At 41.3% G+C, this 9890-nt stretch overlaps 3 protein-coding genes across 3 annotated transcripts in view; all 3 read left to right on the top strand.

Moving 5' to 3' along the window:
* The window catches only part of LOC119412013 (gastrula zinc finger protein XlCGF57.1-like), a 520281-nt gene that overhangs the window by 449568 nt on the left and 60823 nt on the right, over window positions 1-9890 (top strand). The gene's annotated exons all lie outside the window — the stretch shown is intronic.
* Window positions 2150-5451, top strand: atp6ap1la (ATPase H+ transporting accessory protein 1 like a; the record flags this gene model as incomplete). The annotated part of the gene is made up of 4 exons (XM_037679057.1): window positions 2150-2298; window positions 4091-4141; window positions 4867-5104; window positions 5185-5451. Coding segments are annotated over 4 exons (705 nt in total), but the record flags the coding sequence as incomplete, so codon positions are not given.
* The window catches only part of pde12 (phosphodiesterase 12), a 5575-nt gene continuing 2283 nt past the window's right edge, over window positions 6599-9890 (top strand). Inside the window, exons 1-4 of the mRNA XM_037678990.1 lie at window positions 6599-7370; window positions 7838-8265; window positions 9206-9311; window positions 9494-9638. Of these exons, the coding sequence (XP_037534918.1) occupies window positions 6802-7370; window positions 7838-8265; window positions 9206-9311; window positions 9494-9638 (1248 nt within the window). The 5' untranslated portion in view covers window positions 6599-6801. The remainder of the gene's footprint in view (window positions 7371-7837; window positions 8266-9205; window positions 9312-9493; window positions 9639-9890) is intronic.

Raw genomic sequence — 9890 nt, forward strand, 5'->3', positions numbered from 1 at the left:
TCAAACGCCTGAAGTCGATCAGGTCAAACGCCTGAAGTCGATCAGGTCAAACGCCTGAAGTCGATCAGGTGAAACGCCTGAAGTCGATCAGGTGAAACGCCTGAAGTCGATCAGATCAAACGCCTGAAGTCGATCAGGTCAAACGCCTGAAGTCGTTCAGGTGTCGGCAAAAAGAAAACGATTAACCAGATTATTGAGGCGACGTGTGTTTTCGTGCATTTCATTTCTTTGTGTAGTGTCTTATAATATTTCTTGTAAATTGATGCTGAATAAACTGAAGTGAATTAAAACAAATGCGACGAGCAGCTTTAAAGTGATAGTTCACATCTTTAGTAGTGGTGGTTCCAACCCTAACCCAAAACCTTTTTAATGATGAAAGAAATTATGTTAAAAACATAAAAATTCAAGTTGTTTTAAGATAAATAAAACACTTTGGTCTTGTCCCTCAGCCGTTAGCTCATCCACCTGGTCAGAATTAAACTCTGTTTCTCTAAACTGAGGTTGTTAACAAAGTTATCTACAACAGGTAAGATATTTACTGTTGTAATGTTTGTTTATCCGCCCTCCCTTCAAAAGACACCGCCTCTTTTGTTCTGTTTCATTCAGCAGATTAGTTTGAGATCTGATCTATAAAAACTGTTGAGTCATTAAAACAGAGCAGGATGTGCTGAGTCATGGTAACGAGGCTCAAAACATTTTCCGACTCACAAACAGGAAGAGAAGAAATAACACACCAGATCTGCTGGTTGGAGGTATATTTTTAACTTTAGGCAGTTGTTTGTGGGTCGAGTCAGCCGCAGCAGAACCCGTCCGAGCCAAACAGAACTCACATGTTAATCCTTCGGGTCAGCAGCCGGGTCAACATGCTGACCAGATGCATTCTGGGCAATTCATAGGTTCATCTTAACACATTTTATTTTATTTTCATATTAAAAAAAAATACTTTATTATTTTTGCCGAGTTAAATTGCACCTGCACTGTTTTACTTTTGTTTTGTTTTTTTTTGTTTTTTATAAAAAGAAATTTACATCAAGGAATATTAATTTACAGTAGAAGTTTAAAACATTGAAAATAAATCAGATGCGGCTTATTTTACTTTTATTTGTTTGACTTAACTTTGGTTCTCCCAAATTAGGATTATTTTAAAGCTTTACGTATAATTAATTCCCTCCTAATCATAACGGAGGAGTTAGGCGATGAATATAAAAATATGACTCGTCACAATAATAATTTTAATACTTTATGTTTATCAGTCTTCAGTTCATTTTATTTGTCTCGTTCGGTGTTTGGAGTATTTTCTATTTGACAATGAAATAATTCATGAAACATATTCATAAACTTTGAACAAAAAAAGGTTAAAGTTCAATGAATAAACTCAAAATAGAAAAGGATGTTGATTCGTTTGGTTTTCTGTTCACAGCCCTGTTTCTGCAGAACACGGTAAGATCGTCCACGCTTTAATCTCTTCTTTGTTTTTTTGTTATTTTTATGTCGAAGTCTTTAATGACATGAAAAAATCTTTATGAATTTAAACATTTAATCTTTCGGTCTTCTTGTCATGAAATTCATGTACGAAGATAATCTATCTGTTAAAAAATATAAATGTTATGTTAAATCTGTCCTTTAATTTGTAGGACTTCTTTTAGAAAGTGTTTTTTTTTTTCTGTTTAATGAAGGGAACGATGGAACGATGGAGCAGTTCACAAAAGAAATGCAGGTAAGCTCAGAAAAGGCTCAAGTTTGAATTGTACGTAAAAATAAATAAGGTTCAAGATCTGCATTAAATGTTTTAGTTGATGTAAGAAACTTCCGTCCTGCAGCCAAAATGACGCAGAAAGTTGCTTCTTGTAATTTTGTCAACGTATTCAGATCAGTCTGGAAACGAGTTTTACATCCTGAGGTACCTCGAGCTGTGAAACTGGAACAGCGTGTTAGTAAAATGTTGCTCTAAACGATAAAAATGTGTTTCTAATTCCCTGCGCAGGATCCACATTTATCACAGAGGAAGTTACTCCAGATAGCAGGAGCTGCACTTCCTTTTCCTCCCATCAAGGTGACAGGAAACAGAAAAGTGTAATATCATAAGATATTTCTGTTTCTTGTGCAACAATGAGCCGTTTTGTATTTTCACCTGTGATAACAGGTTCTGTTGAACGGGGAGACGTGTGTTCTGCTCCAGATGAAGAAACTCTCTCTTCGCTACAAGAAGCAGAAACCTCTGGACCTGACAGAACGGGCCTTTTCTCCTCAGAACCCGGTCGACACCGGTCAGTCCGTCTGCCGCCGGGACAAAGCCTCGTACGTAAATAAACCTTCCACACTTTGACAAATCCTGGCAGCGTTAGTATAATTTGACAAACACGACGTCTTTTTGGAATTAACTTTTATTTTTGCTTTACAAAGAAAACGTCCAAATATGCATCAGCTTCTTTTTATGTATCTAGTATTTTTAATTAGCTTTTTATTTGAACAAAAATTGGACTTTTTTATCTTGTTATACCTACAGATCATTTATTTCTCAAAGCTAAAATGGCAGAAAGTTTTTTTTTTGTGAAAAATAAATTAAATATAAACAAATGTAATCAGTTTTAGGACCGATTCAATGTGACACTAGTTGTATCGTTTGATGATTGACGTCAACAAAGTGAATATTACCGGAGTCTGACGAGTCTCTGCATCTTCAACACAAACATCATTTATTATTGTTGCGTTTCCATAAATTAATTCACTTTAGATGTAATGTGGAAAACATTTGCAAGTGTTGTTTGTCTGGAAATAGATGATATGTCTAATAGATAATAGATGCTGTTCATGTGTCTTCATGTCGTCTACAAGTTGTCCGTCTGCCTATATTCTCTCTATTTGTCCATATTCAGTTCAAATGTTTTCCAACCTTATTTCTACAGGTTAGTCTCATGAAGCCTCAAGAACTTGTATACAAGAAAGACTTGTTTTTAATAAAGAACGCCGATGAAAACAGTAGACAAGCATAGAAAAAACACAAAATGAAAAGTGTGCAGACAGATGTCCACACATATGTCTACATGTCATCTACATAGACCACTTGTCTGCATATTGTCTATGTGTTTACAATGTAGACATATAGACAATATGCAGACTCAACATATTGTCCGTGTCTTTATGTCGTCCACATGTATACTCATCGTATATCTTAGTCAGGGGTGGGCAATTATTTTTTCCATAGGGCCACATGAGAAACAACAAATATTGTGGAGGGCTGGTACAAATGACTTTTTCATTCAACCTTTATTTAGACGGTAAATCCCATTGAGCCTCGAGGACTCATTTACAAGAGAGACCTGATTTCAACTTAACTCAATACTGTATAATATTAGTATTTCATTATTAAAAGCAGTACATAGCACTGTTTTAACAAGCTGGTAAGAGTATTTGTTATGATTAAGCAACAAAAAAGTGAGGTTTCCTTACAAAAAATGTCATTTATTCAATTAAATTTCCCAGTACAATGGTAAACTGTTAACATTTTTACCATTTGTGACGTTATATTAATGATCATTTTCAGTCACATTCACCCCAAAACTCATTTTGAGTTTTATATACTGCTGGAAAAAAGCTTTGTAAATATATCACAATATTGTCTTTGTACTCCAAATATTATGAAACATCATATAATAGTGATCGTCACTGAACTGTGATTTTGAGTCCCGGTTCTTTACGTGCCTACATTTGTAGTCTAAACAGCTCATTTGGTGTTTACCAGTTCTTTTTTCTTGTTTAGTGAGAGAAGTTTAGTCTCTGTTGGGCTTTATCGGAAATGTTAAAGTCAGGTTGAATGTCTGAGGTGGAGATGTGAAGCAAAGCTGACATCATCATTGAGAGAGGATCTATCTCTGGATTTGGTTAACTTCATTTGTTTACATATGTATTTTGTAATTCCCCTTACGGGGGCGGTCAGAGTCAACCAAAGGGCCGCATGTGGCCCTGGGGCCGTGCAACGCCCAGGTCTGTCTTAGATCATATAGCCCCGTGGATAAGGGGCTATAGTGTCCATCTGTCTACAAGATTGATATTTGTCCACATGTGTCCTCATGTTTGTGTTTTTCTTCAGGTTGGTCATGAGGTTTGGAGATGTGGAAGATTTGAGGGACCTGTCAATCAAGTGAGCCTGATCTGCTGCTTTCAACTCCAGAATCTTAATAGTTGTCAAGATTTTTTAACAGAATTTTTTCCAAGTCTTTTTTTATACTTGACCAAAATATGTATTTTCCTGTTTTTTTTTGTTGTTTAGTTTTTATACTTTAAGATTTGAACATTTTACTTAAATATAATCGTATGATTTATATCAGCATCTACTGTAGCTGCAGTTCAGGGACTACAGATAAAAATGGCTAACGCTCGCTGCACTTATTTTAAAGTTAAATAAACCAAGACACTAATCATAATAACTGACTTTGTTTCAGTTTTAGACATTTAATGTTTAAACATGGTGACATTCAGTTTTTGGTCAGATTGTATTGGCTGATCTTCTGAAAGACGAAGCGGGACGATGATGTTTTTGCTAAACTCTGTCCGTTGTCAAATAATCTCATGAAAAAATTTAATAAAACTGGCAGAAAGTGATTATTGATTAAATGTTTGGAACTTTTAGAGCCAATAACCTGATTCAACATGGTCACCATCAGTCACCTGACCTCAGAAAACAACTAAAGGGCTAGAACCAGAACTAGCTAACCCAGAGTGTGGTGTGGTAGTAGCTGAGCATGTTTTTTTGCACGTGTTCATCAGAAAAATCAAAGCAAACTTTCGTCATTAGAAGTTTAGGACATGTGTGTGATTTGATGAACAGCTTTCTACTTAAAGTCCGTTTGACCCTTTTTGCTTCAGGCTGCAACTCTCCAACACGTTCTACGAGTCTTCTGGTCGATGGTGGTTCTCTGTGGACGACGTCACTCTTTCGTACAACGCCTCTGAAGAAGCCGTGTTCAACGCCACTGATGTTTACGCTCCGGCCTCTTTCTCCTACCGCTGCCTCCACGTCAGCAGCCTGCAGAGACACGGCGGTCTGCTGCAGCCGAGCACTGAGCGAGCGCGCCGCTGGTCCGTCGCCTTCGTCGACTTCCAGGTATCTGCATCGATCTGCTCCAGAGAGGATTTTCTTGTGCGCTTGTATTGAAATTAACACTTTATTGTTGCTCACCTTAGATTCAAGCATTCAACGTCAGCGTTGGTAAGTTCTCTCCTGCGAGCGACTGCACCACCGCCCTGACCCCAGCCATCCTGATGGGCCTCATCACGTCCCTCATCCTGCTGCTGGTTTTGGCCTACGCCCTGCACATGGTGGTCCACCTGAAACACGCCCAACATGACGACGAGCAAAAAGTCGACATTTACTTCCCGCAAAACCCCGAGCTCCTCGAACCCTGCTGTGAAGAAACCGTCACTGAGAGGAATGTTGTGAAAAACATCTAAGGAAGAGACGCCGCTGACGTGACGCCAAACCCACAGTGTGATGTTGTTTAGCTGAGTTTTGATTTTATAAGCAAACACTGCTGCTGGTTTGTAGTTTTGCACATTTGTCAACGTATGCCAGTGTCTTTATAACTCAATGAATAAAAACCCATGTGAACTTTCTTTGATTATCCTTTTACGTTTGCAGCGTTTATCAATGTTAGACTTGTTGCATTTCAAAAAGTTTTTCAAATGCATTCTCAATCAGAGAAAAACGGTTTATAATACGTATTTATTGAGAAATGAACCAGGGAAAACATTTTGTATTGATTAGCTGAGTTTCAGGAAAATATTAGAAAAAATGTTGCGTAACACGATGTTGTCTTGAACCACCTGTAGCAGTTTGCTTGTCAACTATTTTATAAGCTAGTGCAACATCACAACATAAATCCATTATCTTCTACCACTTCTTCCTTTTCGGGTCACTGGTGCCCATATCCAGCAGTCACTGTGTGAGAGGTGGGGGACACCCTGGACATGTCTCCTGTCCATCACAGAGACAAACAACCATTCACTCTCTCACTCTCACCTAGGAACAATTTAGAGTTACCAATCAGCCTAACATGCATGTTTTTGGTCTGTGGAAGGAAACCAGAGCACACGGAGAAAACCCACGCTTGCACGGAGAGAACATGCAAACTCCACCCAGAAAGGTCCCTGGCTGGGATTTGACCCAGCAACCTTCTCACTGAGAGGCAACAATTCTACCAACTGAACCACTGTGCCATCCTGCTGGAATTTCTTCAAAATGATTTAAATAGGTGGTAAACATTAAAATAACAATCCTATGAGTCCCCGAGTGTAGATTTACCATCAGAACACAGCACTACAACACAATAAACAGTACAACTAACTTTACTTTTTAGTAGTCATTATGCGGAGTAACGCATTTGATTAATAAAATCTAAATTAAACATTTTTGATTTCATGTTTAGCCTTGTTTAGGTGGACACAAACCAGCGGCTGTAACTGTGGTTTTGTCCGGTGGGGGCGCTCTAACGTTTGCTGAGTGATTCGACCACAAGTCAAGAAGAAGAAGAGGCGCACGTTGACCTGAGGAAAGAGCTCGCAACGAACAGTTTAATGATATTAACAATGCAACCATATTTAAATAGGCGGTTTTGATCACAAAACGTATCGTATATTTCTGTTTTAACCGCTTTGGTAGAAGTTTAATTCAACTCGTCGCTTTATCAGTTTTTTGTTAGTTAGCTTGAAGCTAACAGCTAGCTGCGGAGCAGTTTTTCCGGTCACGTGATCAAACGACCCCTGGTTTCCGTTGAGTGTTTTTCTTCCAGTCACCGGGACTTCATGTTTAACCATCTGTCCGCTGTTCTCGGTGTGTTGCCCCGCTGTTTCCTCCCTCCCTCTTCGAGGACCCTCGCCAGAGCCCACCACCTCCTCAGCAGGATGGAGGCGGCCGTAGTGAGGTGTATTCCCGGGGAGCCGAAGCTCACCATCTCCTTCCGCCTGGACGGCAGCGACAAGAACATGCTGCGGGACAAGGACGAGGCGCTGGGGAAAGTCCTGGCTCGGATCTCCAAAGCTATGAACAAAAAACACAAGAAGGCGAAGAAGTCCCAGAAGAACCGCGATCAGGAGCCGAGCGAGGCTGCGGAGGCCGCCGTGGTGAAGCTGTTCTTCGGGGAGGACGAGGTTAGCGACACGCTGCGGAACTCGGAGGCTTGGCAGGACGGAGGGGTGCTGCAGGTGGGGGAGGTCCGGTACAATGTTTACAGGAACCCCCCCACCTTCACCACAGCCGAGCTGCCGGGGACCCTGCTGGCCGGGTTCCCGGTCTGCCCCAAGCTGGAGGCGGAGTTCGGGAAGCTGCAGGACAGCGAGTTCACCTGGTTCCGAGAGAACCCTTCAAGACGCAGGTAAAGGTGTTCAGGCCCGGTCCCGGATCAACAACGAGGAGCTTCATTTCATAACTCCACGTTTCAGGTCATGAGTCTTGGTCTGGATGTGCTCCCTCACTTTGTTCAGTAAATGCATCAAGTTTAAAATTTTAACTAATTTAGTTGCTGAAATGTGCACGTTCTCAAACCTGCACGTGCACGCACAGTTGTACAAGCACGGTGCCATTCCAGATGTGTAAGCTGCTCGTGTTAGAGGCACTAATGCACTCCCATACCATCAGAGAGGCAGACCGTGTGACTGCACTCTCCTCTTTAGTACCGAGCACTAATTCTGTATTTTGATTCGTCCGGCCACAGAACAGTTCAAAACAGATGTGCAAACAGATGTTTGCCACTAAAATCATTGACCTTGATATGGAGAAGAGGAAAAAAAAGTTTGTCTCAAACACATTCAACTCTCATGAGCTGTTTCTGTCTCATTCCAGTCCAGAAGCAGCTGAAGACGTTCCAGGACAGGACTGTGGATGGACGCAGGTTGGACGGGAGCGAGTCCATGTCCCGTCCAATCAGGACATCGGCTGCAGGTTCAAACTGCGCTGCGTGCCCAAAGACGGAAGTCGCAGCGGCCCGACCAAAGAACTGATCTCAGCGGGAGCAGTGGAGGCGGGACCGGGCGTGTGCACGTTCGACAACCGTCACGCGTACACGGTGAAGGTGCTCGAGTGGCCATCGGTGAGGGTGGTGTCCTACAACATCCTCGCAGACGTCTACGCTCAGACGGAGCTGTCCAAGACGGTGCTGTACCCGTACTGCGCCCCCTACGCCCTGCAGCTGGACTACAGGCAGCACCTGATCAAGAAGGAGCTGGCCGGGTACAACGCCGACATCATCTGTCTGCAGGAGGTGGACAAAGGTGATCGCTGGTGGAGAGTTCAACAGCTCAGTTTCTCATTGTCTCCTGAATATCTCCAGATGTTTTGACCAACCACAGGAAAAGAGGCGTCTGAGTCACAAGATTTAAAGTCTGATGATGATGACTCTTAAGGTTATTTACACATAATCAATATGAATAACCAAACTAATTGGTGCTGGAACATCTGCTGGATGTGGTCGACTGCAGGTAACTCATGTAAAACTAAATTATATGAGCAGTTTAAAAACCGTTTAGTCTGGATTTATTCTTGTTAGAAATACTCTCACGTCCATAAAGTGCACGAGAGCAGTGTTTGTGAACTTTTCAATTTGACTTAATATCTTCAAATTCGTCACTTCAGAAGTTTTAAGTGAGTTTTTTTTAACGAGTGCCCGAAGCTGTTTTTATTGGAATGATGTTGGTAATTCCAGCCCTATGTTTAGAAAGGGTCGCAGTAATGTCAAACGTTATACGAAGGGATTTCCTGGTGCTTCAGCAGCTGGCAGAGTAAAAAGGATCATTTTCCCAGAAAATTAAAAGGATTATTTCCGAAGCTCTAGTTTAAAGGTAGATCAGGGCGATCGTGTGATGCTGTCGTTTTAGACTCAAATCTATAAATTACGACAAAAATTAACAAAAATAAATATATTTGTAGGGTTTTTCTATTTGTGCTCTTTTATTCACTTTGAGCAATAAGCTCAAAAATCTGGAGTCTGCCCCATTTTTATGCCAAACAAAGCCGACATTTTAAATTTAATATAACGGCGGAATAATGTGTAAAGGTAGAAGTGCTGTGACGTGGAGCTGTCCTATTCTGTTTTAAAATATTGAGGACACGGTAAAAAGACATTCTAAATGTAATTTTAATTGTAAAATGAGTTTCAAAGGTAATAACTGGGCGGTGTTGCTGCATCATTAAGTGAGTTTTCGGTCTCTTCAGGGGTTTTTGTGGACAGTCTGGTTCCGGCTCTGGATGCTTTTGGACTGGACGGTGTTTTTAAGCTCAAAGAGAAGCAGCACGAAGGTCTGGCTACTTTCTACCGCAGGTCGGTTCTGCCATCAGTTAAAGTCTCTGTGTCATTTATTATTATTTCATTGTCTCGTCCAGCTGTTTCTTAGTTGGACGACGTAAGATTTTTCTTGTGACTTGCTTTTTTCCACCTCCACCACTCTCTGCTCGTTACTTTGATCCTAATTTTAAAATAATCGACGCCTTGTTCTGTTCCAGGTCCAAGTTTCGGCTGCTCAGCAGTCATGACATCATGCTGAGCGAGGCGTTGACCTCTGACCCCATACACTCTGAGCTGCTGGAGAAGCTTTCTGCTGCCAGGAACCTGAAGAGCCGGGTTCTGCTTAGGTCCACATCGCTGCAGGTCCTGACGCTAACGTTGCAGAAAATGAGTTAACCTGGAAAAATGACTCAAATTAATTCACATAAAAACAACAAAAACATGGTTTTCTGTCAACGTACAGAGAGCTGAAAGACTGCTGGGTGAGCTGAAAGTGAGTTGTTGAAGCTAAAGAGCAGGACACTAGAGGGCAGGACACTAGCTAAACAAGGCAGGACACTAGCTAAACAAGGCAGGACACTAGCTAAACAAGGCATGCCACAAGCTAAAAAAGGT

The sequence above is a fragment of the Nematolebias whitei genome, chromosome 7 (genome assembly GCF_014905685.2).
Source record: "Nematolebias whitei isolate Nwh7 chromosome 7, NemWhi1, whole genome shotgun sequence".
NCBI lineage: Eukaryota > Metazoa > Chordata > Actinopteri > Cyprinodontiformes > Rivulidae > Nematolebias > Nematolebias whitei.